Source organism: Sabethes cyaneus, chromosome 2 (genome assembly GCF_943734655.1).
Source record: "Sabethes cyaneus chromosome 2, idSabCyanKW18_F2, whole genome shotgun sequence".
NCBI classification, from domain to species: Eukaryota; Metazoa; Arthropoda; class Insecta; order Diptera; family Culicidae; genus Sabethes; species Sabethes cyaneus.
This window is the reverse complement of record NC_071354.1, coordinates 157,522,640-157,539,431: the sequence shown is the minus strand read 5'-3', so window position 1 is coordinate 157,539,431 and position 16,792 is coordinate 157,522,640. Positions and strand designations below refer to the sequence as shown.

General features: G+C 39.4%; 1 protein-coding gene across 1 annotated transcript in view; it reads left to right on the top strand.

Annotated features, from left to right (window-relative positions):
* Window positions 1–16,484, top strand: part of LOC128736240 (protein scabrous-like) — a 124,923-nt gene extending 108,439 nt beyond the window's left edge. The window contains exon 4 of the mRNA XM_053830720.1: window positions 15,573–16,484. Within this exon, the coding sequence (XP_053686695.1) occupies window positions 15,573–16,484 (912 nt within the window). The remainder of the gene's footprint in view (window positions 1–15,572) is intronic.
* The last annotated feature ends 308 nt before the right edge of the window (window positions 16,485–16,792 follow it).

Sequence of the window (16,792 nt, the reverse complement as noted above, 5' to 3'; positions counted from 1 at the left end):
ACAGTCAAGCCATTTTAACATAAAAATTTTTTGATAACATCAAAATACATATGTATGTGAATAGTGTTTGAAATTAACGAGAAAATTTTGTTAATAGCTGGGTGCGTGAGGGAGATACGGTTCGTTAATTGGGTATTAATTGGGTTGGGCCATGATCCAACTTGAATGTCAAAATTCTATTGAACTTTTGAGTTTAAAAGTTACAAACAACTGTCAGTCGGCCCAATTGCGAATTGCGATAAACGCTATATATTATCCAAAAAGATAAATATCATGGAAAATTAGGGCGGATAAGCGGCACACGTAAATGCTCGAAAAAGGATACAGACAAAAGCATAGAGAGAGGCATACAAAGGCACAGAAAAGCTTGAAATGATGCAGAGAAAGAGGTGCAGGAAGGGGACCTAGAGAAAGAGAAACAGATAGAGAAAGTACAGAAAGTTTCATAAAACAAACACAAAAACAGGCATGGAAAGAGACAAAGTAAGAAAAGAAACTCAAAAGGAAACAGAAAAGCAGGTACGGAAAGAGGTACAGAAAGAAACAATGAAAGAGGCACCCGAAAAGGCTCATAAAGAGATACCTAAAGATGTATGGTCAGTGATTAAAATTTTCACTCACTTGTAGGATAAACGTTTTTCGCTCACCCATTATTCTCATATGACAACTAGATTCTGTGGTTATCTGTTTATAAATAGCGAAAGAAAAACATTTTTCCGCTACAGAATAAGAGTTGATAATATCTCATTGCATTTTTCCCTGAAAAACATTTATCCGCTCGTAGTGAACCATGAAAAATATAAATCGCAGGTGGAATTGGCGCGAAACTCTAATGCAATACTAGGTATATAATGAAACCCATGGTAATACCCAAATACATAAGTTGGGTTGTTTTATATGTCTCTTTCTTGTTGGCTGGTTGCTTGGTAAATTCAATAGTAAGCTGTGTATTTTCGTCTCTGAAAAACGGCTGATACTGCTTTATCCTCTCACAACAAAGAGAGGATAAACTCGTGTTACGAAAAATTAAAAATAAACAAATCATGATCGCGTGTTTCTAGGGATAAAGAAAAATATGGATAGCCTGCGCTCACGAGCGACAATACATATGTATAAAACATTTTCGTTTCTCTTTTGCAAGGTTATAAGTCGTAGTAGGCAAAATTCATTGAATATCGCGCATTTGAAACGATAAATTGAATGCCTGTGTACGGTACATAAAGAGGTACAGAAAAAGATTTATATAGAGGCACCAAAAGAGGTATATTAAAAGTTACAGAAAGAGGCTTAAAAGGAGACACAAAATAGTATGAAAGATAACATAGAAAGAGGTACAAGCAGATGAACAGAAAGAACAGAGTTATGAAGAGAGGTTAAGTGAGGCGTAGAAATAGATGCATAAGGCACTGAAATAGTAAAAAAAGAGGCATGAAGTCACAGTATAAGATATACAAATCGGATATCGGATAAGATATATAAATCGGTCAAAGGATGAAACACAAAAAGTGACTAAAAAGAGGCAAGGGATAAGCACAGGAAGAGACATGGAAAGAGGCAAAAAGAGGAACAAAGACACAGAAAGAGACTCAAAAAGAGGAAAAGGACACAAAGTGGAATTGGACACGGCACTGAAAGAGACGTGAAAAGAGGTTTAGGTAGAAGTATAGGAAATGCTTCGCAAAGAGGCGCAAAGAGCTTCAAAAACAGGGTAAACAAAAAAGCATTAGAAGAGATACATGAAAAGGTACAGAGAAAAACACAGACAAAAACACAAAAGGAGCATAGAAAGAGTCACAAGAAAGAGTCTCAAGAAAGGTACAAGCACAGAGAAAGGTATAGAAAGTGATACAAAAAGGGCATTGATACATGAAGAGTCGCAACAAAAGGCACCAAAAGAAGCACAGAAACAAGCATAGAAAGAAGTACGGTAAGTAATGCAGCACGTAACACAGAAAGAAATCTTTAAAGTCTCAAAAGGATTGAATGATGCGTGGAAACTGGCATGAAAAGAGGCACATAAAAAGGTATAGGAAATCTCATAACGAAGCATTGAAGCACAAGGTACAATAAAGCAATAAAAAAGCACTACAAGAGGCGTGGAAAATCACAAGAAAAAGGCACTGGAAAAAAGCACAGAAAGTGACACAAAAAGGAATAGAAAGAAGTACAAAAAAGACGTAGAAAAAGATACAGAAAGAGAAGAAAAGAAGCACAAACCGAGGCATAGAAAGAAGCACAGAAAAACGCAAGCATAGAAAGTCGTGCTGAAGTCGGATGGAGGGGATATTCAACATTGCGTTGAAATGTGTAATACAAACAGCAAACATGAAAAGGAACGGCACTATCCTTAGGAGTTTTCGCATGCTTGTTGATCTTGCAGATGGTGTTGATATCAGCGGAACCAACCGCAGAGCAGTCTTTATTGAGTCAGCATTATTGAATCTCAAATTAGCCTTTCTGCAGATTACGTGGCCGTACGGAGTTGCAGGCTACGGGACCTCTGCTAGCTACGTAATCTGTATCTGTTGAATACTTCAAGTGGAAATGCTTCGCATGCAGCTTCTCCATGCAGCTTCCTCATTAACCTTACTTGAAACCACCCAACGAGTCCAATATCTTATTCGCTATTGTGACGCTGGACTTTAAGCCATCGAGGATATCACGTGGCAGTCTAATCAGTTTTGTTGTAAAACTACGTTCAAGCATAGTTTTCCACAGCTCATTTCATTTCACTAAATCACACGCCGCCTTGCAGTCTTTAAAAAAATGGTGAGTCTACAATCTGTCGCAAGGTGAACATTTGATTCGGTGTACAGCGTCCCGCTCGAAAACCGCACTGGTTTCCAGCTATGGCCTCAGTCTATGAAACAGCTTGTGGAAGAGAATTTTGTATACAGAGTTGAGGAAAGCAATGCCCCGATAATTGTTGCATTCGAGTCAATGTTGTTTCCAACACCTGACTACCTTCTCCGCTCGTGTCTCTTGAAGCAATTCTCCGCCTCTGGAAGAACTGCGCTGGCGTTTCTTATGACAGTGAAGTCTCTTTTCGGCAGCATCTAGCATCTCGGAGTCTCTTTCTGATCTGGCATGTCACAAGTGCAGGCAACATGTGAGCTCTGCCTCAATTCTTCCCGTCAGTCATTCTGCCTTAAACCACTCACCGGAAGTAGCTGCAATAGTAGTAGCCAACACTTTAGGCGCTGCAGTGCTGATCGCATCGTGGATGTGCGAGCTTTCCGAGAGTACTGTGCAGCAACTACTTTAGCTGTTAGCCGCTGAATGTTCAGTTGCATCTTCCTTGTTGGTCTCGATTTAAATACGTATTTTCTCACAATGCTTCTTATCTGTGTAGTTTTATGAGCTTGTTCGTTTTCGAAAAAAATTAAAACTTTTTTTTTATGTTTAGAGTAGCCTTTTCTAAGCTTCAGTGGTCCAAAAATCGTCATTTTGTCAGCCATCTGTCTTAAAAAAAATTATAACTATTTGAAATACTGCACCGATTTTAATAATTTAGTTTTAATAATTTACGAAAGAGGTATTTACACCTTCATTTCAAGATAAACATTAGATTAAAGCTCGAAGTATTTTATCATTGCAAAAACAACCACAAAGATAACCCATTTTATTGTATTTTTTTAAGAAAGCTGAAAATTTTTCATATTCTGCATCAAGAATTTAAAAATATTTGATTTTTAGTTTTTCAATTACATTTTCTTTTTAAATAATGTTGCGAATAAAGAAGAATGCAATGGAGACGCATAATGTTTTGTTTTTACCTACCATGAAAAGGATATTTTTGGCAAAGACGAATTAGAAATATCAGTTTCTTTTCCAGAAACAATCAGTTAGATTTATAAAGTAATATTAATTCCTAGTAAATTCACGTTAATGTTAATACCCAAAGCAAAACAATACAATTCCAGAAGTATTGAGAACTTTCCTGGGGTGATTAAACACACAATATAGAATATAAAAAAACTAGTCATGTCATTATTTCATTATACAACGGAAATACAAAGCAAATACAGCGGAAGCAGATCGAATATGAAATTAAAGTACCCACTTAATACAAACACTATCAATCAGAAGTTGGATTCAATTAACCTAATTGATTTAACCATTTCTGAAACGCTGCCTACCGTTCTGAATGCATCGTTATATGAGAGCTCGTAGAATTATGTGAATATGATTGACACGCAGGCGGGATCATGATTCGATTTTCCCATAATTAACTCGTAATAGTGATAAGAGAAGCCTTGATCGCCATAAAACAATGCCTCCGTGGTCGACGAGCTGTTTTACAACTTGTAAACGGGTTTATGCTCCGGAAGTTATAAATTACCATCTGTGCGACCAGAATTGAAATAATTATAGGTTATTTTGGGGTATGATCAGCTCCAGCAACTTTTCGAAACAACATTGGCGGATTACGACTTTAATGAACGAACCGATTGAGATGTGATGCCTGTTTAACACGAACCAATTCCCTTCAGTGCAGTGCAACGTATGCAAAGTCCCATTTTTCTGTACTCTGTGTTTCCCTCTGTAGATACGAGTGAATATCGAGAGGCAGAACAAACACTTATTCTGCACGTAGCCCACAGTACGGTCCGTAGTGGTGCATTGGGACTGCCGTTCGCTCTCGACCCTCTCGAGTCGAACTCCCTGACCCTGCCGTCCGTTCGGCGTTGGTTAGCGAAACTGCGCATATTTTTCTCTGTCCTCCTGATGCATGGCCAGCGCCATTTATGGTTTTGTAGCCGACATCATTTCATATTGCCAGTGTGCTTTCACCCCTGCGTGGTAAACCGATAACGGAATCATGCAGAATGATGGGATGACCGCATTGGTGTCATCGCCATTTGTTTGAAAGGACAGCATTATTAATGGTTAGGTTGATTCACCGTCGTCTAACCATAAATGCGAAATTTGCCGTATTCTGTAGCAAGCGGATAAAATAACAATATTAAACTAACATGCATTTGGTTTAGGAAACATAAAATGTCGACAAATTCGGTAAATTTGATAGACCAGCGTAGTTTCGCCGACAGCTTGCTTTAGCAAGCCAAAAGGATTTGTTTCTGCAGATCGATCTGGCACGATATTATCCCTGTTGAGGGGTCGAGTTCACGTGTAGAAATGAAAAATGATGTCCGTTCACGAGTCTGACCTGAATCCTGCCTTCGAACGTGAATGAAACGCGAGAGGATATAAGAGCGTGAATACTTCCGGAAAAAAGCGCGCTGTATCGTGAGCCCAAACGTTTCAATGGTGCCTTGCTTTGGTGATAGACGTGCGAAACGAAATTTATTTCGAATCGGATTTCACAATCATAAAATTCATAGGTGTCTTAAGCCTCTTGTAGCTGCAATCGAATTGTTGAACTATTTTTAGAATTAACAATTTATAACAAGGTATGAGTACAATTGGCGGTTAAAGTTTACCCAACATACCTTATGGGAAATCAAACTTATGTTATTGTATTATTGACGTTCTGACATAAATTTCTTGTTTCATGCGAGCAGATTTCTAGGAGGAAATTCTATATTGGAAGACAAAAACTTTTTAATAGCACTTCAGTTCCTCAATAATTAAAGCTGAATTATAAATTGATGTGCTTTTACGCAACTTCAACAGCAATATTCGTAGAAAAAAATAGATACAAAAACCTACCCTAGCATCAACTCCCCGAACTCCAATTTAAACAGAACCGTTCCGTCGCCCACTACGAAACAGAACATGCGCTGAAAAACTGTTTCTGACCCTTCAAGGAATGCTGAGAATTTCCGTTCAGTATACACATACTTTTTTCCTTAGCAGCAGCCCCCGGCCAGTTGCTGAAACTGATTCAATATCTTTCAACGTGTTCTTTTGTCTACTCCGATTGAGTATTACACTTTCGGTGGAACCCAACCCCAACTGTGACTTAGTGTTAAAAATGCAGTTTTGTTCTAATCCAAAATCTAAAAACTCATAATCATAAGTTCAATATTTTCATATTTGAACTGCTCTATCAGTTCAACAATACTTTTGCTTGTGAACCCGTTTCGATCAATACTTATTATAACCGGCAAATTATAAAAAGTAAAGCAACGGAATTTAAATTGAACCACAAGCACAATAGAAACCACTTTGGCAGGCCAATTTCTATCAATATTTGTTCAATGCTGGCAAAGTCTGTGGGAAACAAAAACTTTTGGCTTCATTCTTCTCGGAAGATGTTTTGTTGGAAACCGGGTCCAACATGAATCTCGACTCGACTGACAGACACGAAAAATGAGTGCGTAACCAGAGCATTCCGTGTTCGGTTGCTACCTTGCGGAATCCGGTTTCGGAATGAAATACATATAACTAAAACCATAGACGCTAGCAACCCAAACCTGCGAGCAACGTAATTAGCTAAGTTCACATTCGTTTTCAAAAGCAAAAAGCTAGTTTCATTCAACAATCTCAACATGGCAGAAAGTCTTGCTGCCGCACTGTTCGCACTGCTTTCGCTTCACTAATAATTGCCACAGCTCTGCGGGTGTGCTTTACTGAAGCCACCAAAACTTGCCTTTCGTGGAACGAAAAGCTTACTCTAGTAGAAACTTTAGTTTTCCTTTTCGTCCTATGGAAGGAAAATTCAATTAGCTACGAACGTGTTTGTTTGATTTGGCCCAATACGCCGTTCGGGTTCAACCACCAGAACACTAGCGAACCGGAAACCGAAACTAACAACCCCGAAAAGTGCCACATCGACAGATCCGACCCCAAGCTCTCGTACGAATGGACTGACTGCTAAGCTCCCGGGGCAGGTTAATGTTGGTCGGAATTTCGCGGAATCACCACAGGAAATCCCACACTTGCAAAACTGTCTGTGCGTGAGGACACGTGTACGCCGGAATGGCTGCCGGTGTTTGTTTTGGAAGGGTGAATACATATAAAAAAGGGTAAAGAAAACTACCACATTAGGACTGACTCGGTTCGCCACCGGACGTGACGGTAGAATGGATATGCCAGTCATGGTTATTTCCTCGACTTCGATTATTGTAGGTACATACACGGTCAATTTGTTATTTATTAAAAGCAATGGATAATTTGCCTAATTAAGTGCCAAAAAAGTATTTCCACGTAACTTATAGAACGAGTGACGGCACAGAAGATTTTCGGAGAACATGGTTTATTGTATTATTGTATTCCAAAATTATATAGTTATATACTCAAAGCTTATACGCAAAATTATTTATTTATTCGTCAACCAGATATAGACTAAACCCAATAATAATTATATAATGTTTGCTTATTTACTATACATTATTCCCCTAGGTTGGTCGTAAATAAATTTGGACTCTGTAAGCAGTAGTGTGAATTCTTTCGCAATGCTGGTTACAATCAATGCAATGATAATAAAGCACTATTTATTTTCATTGATATTGGCAGACAGCCTTGCATATGCTACATCCACTGAAAAAAAGCCATCTGGTAAATATTTGGTAAGATATACACCGGGTACATCGAATACGCGACATACCAGGCGGTACGTGAATACCTTTAGTTATTGGAAGCAATAGTTTGTACAGCCCGTCTAGTATTCGCTAAAAATGTCTATTCAATCGATTTTCAAACAATCAAAAGAGTTAATTTTTTATGACGTTAGTTTTTATAATCGACGAAGGGAACGGTAAAAGAAAGCAATGAAACAGAGGTGTTTATAATATCCAAATAGGGTGGGACAAGGCGTGAAGGGGAAAGAATGAAAATTTAATTTGGGGAGGGTCATTCTAGCAACACTTATTAAGTAAGTACTAGTTGAGCCCGAATCTTATGATCCGGAAAATATAAATGTATGTTCAGAATTCAGAAAACTGCGGATACATTCCATTGGCCAGTGTTTGCGAAGATGTTTAATTTTTGTATTAGTACTTTGAGTTCTTATATTGCATAATATAGCTCTAAGATGTTGTACATAAAAGAGTCAGCCGGAAACTGAAACCAATAGTTTTTGTGGTCGTATTGGATTTTATTTAACTGAATAAAAACTTCTGGCTGTTTGCAACATTTATGTAGTCTGATTAGAGTAAAAAAATGTTGCTTAGAAAATACTTGATCGATTGCTATCAATAACTCAATTTTTAAAATTTTGCGACTTGGTCCGGCCTAATTTAACACCGACCATATGATATCGCGACAAGCAATCGAGTAGAGCTGGCGGGTCGAGCAGTCGAATCAAGAAATCGAGTCAAGCAGTTGGGTCGAGCAGTCGAGTCGAACAGTCAAGTCGAGCAGTCAAATGGAGCAGTATAGTCGAGCAGTTAAATCGAGCAGTTAAATCGAGCAGTTAAGTTGAACAGTCGAGTTAAGCAGTCGAGTCAAGCAGTTTAATCGAGCAGCTTAATCTAGCAGTTAACTCGAGTAGTCCAGTCGAGCAGTTGAATCGAGTAGTCTAGTTGAGCAGTCTAGTTGAGCAGTCGGGTCAAGCGGTTCAGTCGAGCAGTTAAGTCGAATAGTTAAGTCGAGCAGTTCAGTCGAGTGGTCTAGTCGAGCAGTAGAATCGAGTAGTTAAGTCGAACTGTCGAATCAAACAGTTAAGTCAAGCAGTTGAGTCGAGCAGTCTAGTCGAGCTGTTGAATCGTCAGTTGAGTCGAGCAATCAAATCGAGTAGTCTAATCGAGCAGTTGAATCGAGCAATCAGGTTGAGCAGTTGAGTCGAGTAGCCGATTCGAATAGTCCAATCGAGTAGTTGAGTAAAGCAGTTCATTCGAGCAGTCGAGTCGAACAGTTGACTCGAGTAGTCCCGTCGAGCAGTGGAATCGAGCAGTTGAGTCGAGCGTCGAATCGAACAGTTGAGTCGAGCAGTCTAGTCGAGCAGATGAATCATGCTCTCCAGTCTAGCAGTCCAGTCGAGCAGTCGAATCGAACAGTCCAGTCGAGCAGTTCAATCATGCAGTTAAGTCAAACAGTCGGATCGAGTAGTAAGTCAAGAAAATATGTAAAGTAGTCGAATCGAGTAGTTAAGTCGAGTAGTTCACTCGAGCAGTTAAATCGAGCTGTTCAGTCAAGCAGTCAAGTCGATCTGTCCAATCCAGCAGTTGAGTCGAGCAGACGAATCGAAAAGTTCAGTTAAGCAGTCCAGTCGAGCAATCAAATTGAGCAGTCTAATCGACCAGTCCAGTCGAGCAGTCCAGCAATCGACCAGTGAGGTGACTGAGAATACAACCCGTTACTACGAAAGCATGACGTCCTGTCAGGGACCAGTTTTTAGTTATCGATAAGCCTCTTATGACGTCCTGTCAGAGACCTGGTTTTTGGTACAGACATAAGCCTCTTATATAAATAGATGTGTACCTTCTTTACTGACTCTGAGGGATCCCCTGATCGACCCAAGCTATAATGGGAGCTAATTATAACAGGATTCAAATTCAACTTGTCCCATTTCGGAACGGTATACATCCAATATAAAAGGTGTTAGGTAGCTTAGCACAAATATTTCAGGAGCTGATAGAGGATTATATTTGATGAAAAAAATACTTCTAATCTACGCATGTAGTAAAATCTCAATCGTTACAGAGTTAATAAACATTTTTAGTTTTCGGTTCTACTTACTTTAAAGTAGCTCAGGTACAAACACTATGCTAGCTAGCTCAATTCTGTTACTTTCATTTTAAAGCTGAGAAAATGTTGTACTGTGAATTTGTCTTAAACCTACTACTTCATGAAACTTAGTAGCTTATTAGAAGCAAAAATCTTTGAAATAGGTTTGAAATAAGCCAAGCCGTTTTTTTTATCAAATTTCTCCTAAAATAGTGTAATAAAACTAACTGCTTTTATTTACCAGTTTGAAGCTCTGATACCATTCTACAATTCGTTCTTTGACATGAAACGCCTATCTCTTTTAGTTTCGTTGAAATTTAATTTTAAACATATCGCATGCGAAAACTGTACGAATTCATACATCACGCATATCACACTAGATTACCGCTTGCAACAAACGCAGTCTGACACGTATGAAAAACCACAACAGCAACAACCATATTTTATACAAATTTATGGTTCGCCTCCACTTTTTAGCTTGCATAATCCTGCAAAACTCAAATCGCCTAACTTTATTCGCAGGCAGTAGCTCTTGAACCTGTAGTGTGGAAAGGATGCATTTTTACCCAATTCAGTACGCTCTACACCTTCCGGGTGATATGGGGCAGTACCGCAATTTGCCTTGTGCTTGTCTTGAGATCATTTCCCACAACCCGTAAAATTTTATGGTCAATCGCTGACACCACTTGCTGATGATACTCCCCGCGAAGCCTCGTTGAAATCAACGTTCCTTCTTAGGAGCAACGGTGCATTGTTGTAGACGTCCCCGAATTAAAATCATTGTGTAACAAAACGAACACTTCTGGATTTGTGTTCACTTACTTGTATTAGGTCGCTGACGATCAGAAAATCTACAACCATACTCCAGATCCTGCTGGGCTGTCGTTGTTACACAAATTACGAAGCCATAACATAGGTGAATGTTCGCGAGTTCTTCTGGAGACTACATTTTAATACTACAATCGTTTTCTGAAACGTCCCAGAGAGACCTGTTATTGTTATTGTTTTTCATATGCGTCAGACCTTGTCCATCGCACGCGGTGACCTAGTATGCTATGCGTGATGTATTAGTTCGTGCAGCTTTCAAATACTAATTCAACACCCAAAACCCGACACGAATGCACTATCAAGTGTAAAGTGTCGTTAATAAAAAAACAACTCCCAAAACCATGCGTTTCAAATGAAATTGTAACGTCACTAAAAGAGATAGGCGTTTCACATCAATTGTAGAATTGTAGAACCGTACCAAAACTTCAAATTGGTAAATAAAAACAATCAGTTTTATCACACCTTTTTGCTGAAGTTTTTGGAGCGTCTTAGTAGAATACGAAACCTAAAATTAAAAAAGAAGAAAACATATCCGATTTAATTCTACTAGTACTACTAGTAGACTACTACTAGGACACCTTTTTAGGAGAAATTTGAAGCCTTGAGAAACAACTTTTTCAAAGCCTTTTGCTTCTAAAAAGTTACTAAATTTCATGAAGTAAGTAGATTTAAAATCAATTTTCAGTACAAAATTTTTTCAGTACAAATATGCTGGATAAACAGCGTAACATTGCGTAACATCAGTGCCTCGCCTACCTGCTGGTATAACATAGACTACCGTGTCCATGGTAGCCCTTAGCATCTTATCCAGCAACTCCTATCCCTACTTCCTTGTGGCCGAAATACGAGCAAACTGCATGTGTGAATACGAATTGGAAAAGTTATCTACGCCCCTAAAAAAACCTGAAAATTTCCTGGTGTTTTACAGATACTCCCAAGTCAAGTCCCCAGTCTCAATTACTCACAACTACTCGAAAATAATTGGTTGGTGAACGGCTGGATAATGCGTAACATTTGTACCTCGCGTATATGTGGGTATAAAATAAAACCCATAGTGGTTCTTAGCCTCTTATCCAGTAATCCCTATCTCCACCTCCTTTCGGCCGGAATACCAGCAACCTTACCAAGCCCGGTGAAAATTAAGGCGGTAAGTTCAACAGGAAAGGAGGCACTTGTGCGGATGGTAAGTGTAGCAACAAGGAATAGCCTTGTCAACCTTGAGCGTTTGTTCCGATGTCGGAGGCGGTTCCTGATGGCTCGACAATTTCTCAATCAAGTGTGCGGTTGTACTCCAGGATAGAAGCGGCTCACGACAGCGTTTGATCCACAGCGGGAGGCTAAAATAAGAAATGTCTGTTCTCGGCACTACGGTTAATTTGGCAGCCCATCACGAGACCTCAAGTAAGGCAACCTATCCAAATCTAAAAATACTACGGACAAACAAGGAAATTTAACTCGGAACATTCGGCATGTTCAAAAGCTACGAAATAAGGACATGGAATGGATGCCTGGTAGGGTGCTGCATGGGTTCGGCTACGGCGGGTCTTCGTCTACTTTCCAGACATATAGACAAGAAACCAGCATTATAACCAATTTTGATGCGAATTATATTCAAACTAACCTGGGGTGACATTGCGATTCTCGTTTCGAGTGATTTTGGTTCGTTTCGCCCATTCGTTTAACGTGGTCGAAACGAACCAAAATCACTCGAAACGAGAATCGCAATGTCACTCCTGGTATTGATATTTATGGATTTTCTCTTCGCTATCGAGGAAAAGAATATGAAGGAAAATTACTATTTTTCACTATTTGTTCAAAAAATAGAAGTCCTCTTGGTTTTTCTACCAGTTTTGAGTATGACGAAGAGAATCTGTTGATCGCTCGGAGTAACTACTTGAAATTTTCAGCAGTTAATCAAATTATTTCCAATTTTTTATAGTAGTTAAGTAGCTCTTGCACACGGAACAAAGAATACATGCATAGAATTTTTTTAAATAATTGCTGTCTGTACATGATAAACGAAAGAAATCTGGCTTATGACGAAGTGAATTTTCGTATGACGTACTCCCGCTGGAGCATGAAAAGTTGTTCTACTGAGAATTGTAAACGCCGAAATATTTTTTCGGGCTAAATGGGTATACATGCACAGGCAAGATGTGTCAGATTTATCTGGTATAAAAAACTTGAGTACTTGCGAATTAATTCTTATAAAAACTCGCAATAAAGTATGGATCGTGTTTACGTATGACGAACAAGACCCGTAACCCTACCTGGAAATGCAGATCGCTGAATTTTGACAGCATTTTATTTTTAATTTCAGCCTAAAAAAAGAAATGCTCCATTTACACTATTACAAATATTCGAGGCAGATACGCCTGGAACACTTTTATCATGTTGAAATAGCTAGTTTTTGAGTGACAACCACATGCTTCTGTTGCTACTGTATATGGACGATTTGTTGTACACTAGCACCAGAAGCAAGCTGTTGTCGGATTGTAAAACGGATTATTATCTTCAATGAGCCGGTATGTAGGCAACACCGACACGTTATGCATCTGACTTTTTTTGATCTACTTTTGAAGCACAGTAATCCACCGAATAAGCCCCTGGGTAGTGCTGTTTGCTCATCGCAATATCCAGGTTTCTTCAAATAGATATAGCTGGTTTTTGGTGGACGATAAGCCTTTGATAAGCCCCAACAATATGCTAACAATCAGCTCTATTGTTAATTGCGCAACTAAGAAATTAGGGTGGGTGCCCGCACAGTACCAATCATTGAGTTATCCGGAGGATTGCTTTATAACTGTTATGGTTTATACCACACAGGCGGCTTCGGCCTGCCGGAAAATTAAACAACACAAACACCATAATAAAAAAATGAGTCTAAAATAGTCGCAGCAACTTCATCATTTCTAGCGACTATAATAATTCAAATTTAATAGCGTTTTATTAAGACCAAAATGAACACAGAATTTCAGCAAATGTTATTCTACCAATTGGTATGAAAATCTTGTCTCGAATGAATATAGTTTCAACGTATTTCCTGAATATTGTTCAGGCTACTGCTTAATGGGCCGAAAATATCCGAACGTAGCTTAGCTAGGGCCTATTTTTAATGGAGAGAAATTCTTGAAACAGCAGGAGCCATCCCGGCTCTAGAAATAGAAGAAAGAAGTATCATAGATGGCAAGATTCAGTAGTTAATAGGAGCGAATGTTTCCTATCTATTCAGAAGTATTGGTTATTGTTGACCAGGACGTTGGCTAGCTGATTTATTTATTTATTTATTTTCAACCATGTGACTTCAGAAAAATAATATTACAGAAACTGTACAGAAACTTGACTAATATGCCTATTTTCGCCGAAAGATTTTTGTAAACTTTCGAAAAGGAGTAATCACTCTCTTGAGGAAGTTCAAAGTAACAACATAGCTTAACACACTATATTTTCTTTTAAGGTGAAACGGTACTGAATCCCAACATGGCCGGATCAATGGCACCCATATCGTGCCATGAACCCCATTTTTCCGTTCATGATGGGATTCAGTACCGTTTCACCATAATAGATCAGTATTTTACAAAACGAAACATTGTAATTTTTAAGATAGCATAGTCGGACTTAACAGCCCTTAGTGATTTATAGCAAAACGCAGAAGTGGAATTTGATTTGATTTCTCTCTGTCGAATTTTACCTTCTCCAAAAAGCGAGGAGTATTTTTTTCTTTTGTAATACTCCCCAAGCAACAATGTGAGTTTTATTGTACTCCTATGGCAATTTTCATGACCAATTCTGGTCTTAAATGTCACCATAAGAGTGTAATAAACCCCAAATTGTTACTTGGGTCTGCTGCTTTGCTCTGCTGCCCAATGAGCTTCAATTTTGCTACATCTTTTTTTGCTGCCATTGCACAACAGAATGCATGCTCTTAACCCTCAAATGCGCACGCTGAAAAAATTAATTTAAAAAAAAACTTACTTATCTAAAGGTGGTAAACATAATTAATCTTCGGGATGTTTTTGACTATGTTGTTTTAAGGCAACATTGCGCATTTAAGGCGGTCACGGAGTAAATGGTTTCAATCCGTATAATTATCCGAAATTCTTTTTAGCATAAAGAGCAAATAGTTTCTAGTATTTAGGGTGTGAAGAAACAATTAACTCTGCTTGTAGTTGTGTTCTTTCTGCGCGAGATGAGCTGTTGTACCTAAGATAAAACAGAGTATTTGGCATCATTCGAGCACAGAGAAAACGCGGTTAAACAGTACGAACGATAGCACTTGGTCGCCGTGAGAAGCCTATTTCTCTACTTCTTTATGATTTATAAGCAAAAATAAATATAATTTGAATTGAATTTCTAGAAAGTCTGGTACTGCAAGTGGAAAAACAATCCCCTTTTTTGAATTTATCAGATCTACAAGCAGAATACTTTCCGAGATAGGTTTGAAAAAAAATTGAAACCATGACCGCTTAAAGCAAAGCCTAGATGCACCATTCCGTTACCGAAACTTGACCTTTATATACGACAGACTTTTTATTACGACAGACTTCGCAGCCAGCTGTTAGAGTACAGGCCAATTGCAGGGCCAGTTGCTACAATCCTATTGACTCTAACAGCCTTTCCCAGCCGAGATTCTAACATACGACGACTGGTTTATTAGGCCGGCGTCATACCTCGAAGCCAACTGGCAGGACCATGACCACTTAAAGACATCAATTTTTTTAAAGATCAGTTAAATCATACTCGTAAGCACCACCAGTACGCGTTTAAAATAAGTGGGTAGGTATAGTTAAATTCAAACACTTTTTTGTTAAGAATAAAAAACTTTCACCAAAGAAAGAAAAAATCCGTTTTAGCTGTATTGAACGAAATAACATTACATGTCAATCTAAACTTGCTTCGGATAATCCCTATATTTAATTACACATCGATGTCTAAATATAAAGTATTTTTCCATACACTTGCTAAATAAATTCTATTCCACTCCACTGCATGTCATGTCAATTATCATTGGCTTAAACATTTTCAGCCCTAATTGGTCTACCACTTTACGAAATGATCCCCCGAATTGCATAATGACTTTCAATGTAATCGAACCAACTATCAAATTTGAGATTAATTTAATTTCTCACTTTTCCCCCCCCCTTTCTCTCTCTCTCCGTTTCCCATTCCAGTTGGAAGCCGAATCTCGAACGGATTACAACGCCTCATCCAAGCTGACTGAGCTGCAGCACACGACCAAACTCGTGCAACAGTTGGAGAATGTCGAGGCGGAGTACGAAACTATCATCAATAAGCTGCCCCGTGATTGCAGCCAAATCGAGCAAATGAAAACTCTAGGGGAAACGGGCCAGAGCGGCGAAGGAAACCTCTATCTGATTGCCCCGGCTGGGCAGCATCATCCCCTGATGACGCAATGCTTTAACGAGTGGACCACCATCCAGCGGCGCCAGGACGGCTCGGTTGACTTCAATCGATCCTGGGAAGATTACGCGAACGGTTTCGGATCTCCGGCCGGGGAGTTCTGGATCGGCAACCAGGCGCTGCATCATCTTACCAACGACAATTGTTCAATGTTACGGATTGTGATGCAGGATATCTATGACAATACCTGGTTTGCCGACTACGACGCATTCAGAATTGGCTCCAGAGAGGATGGGTTCCGGTTGGAACTGGCCGGTTACGACGGAAACGCTTCGGATGCTTTCGAGTACCAGAACCACATGCAATTTTCTGCTATCGACGTCGATCGGGATATCTCTAACACCCATTGTGCGGGCAATTACGAAGGGGGCTGGTGGTTTTCCCACTGTCAGCATGCCAATCTAAACGGGCGGTACAATCTGGGCCTGACTTGGTTCGATGCTTCCCGCAACGAGTGGATAGCGGTCAAGTCAAGCCATATGATGATTGCCCGAAGGCCAGAATGTAGCTTGGTAGACAACGAGGAGGGCGATATTCGTGGCCTGGAGAGTCCGGTTATTGCGGAACCATTTTCTTCCGCGCCAACGATGGCCATCTCGAAATACGAAACCACCCTACTAACCACATTATCGTCCGGTTCCAGAGCCGGAACCGGAGTCTAGAAGCTTGAAAAGAGACGAAATGTAAAATAGCCGTAGGGTGTGATCTGATTCTCTTTGGTTTGTAAATTACTTACAATGTAGGAGGAACCAGTGAGAATGACTCCATGTTGACTACTGCTGGTGTATGTGTAAGTGTACGCTGTAATGCTTGTACAGGAGTAGAAATATCATCATATCAGTAGAATGTACCTTCATCTCATGCCATGTGAAGTTACTCGACCGCAGGTCAACATTCATCCCCAGTAAACAAATCGAACCCAGTAGACTCGAGTGTCATAGCATCATTTTATAACGACCCCAACGCAATT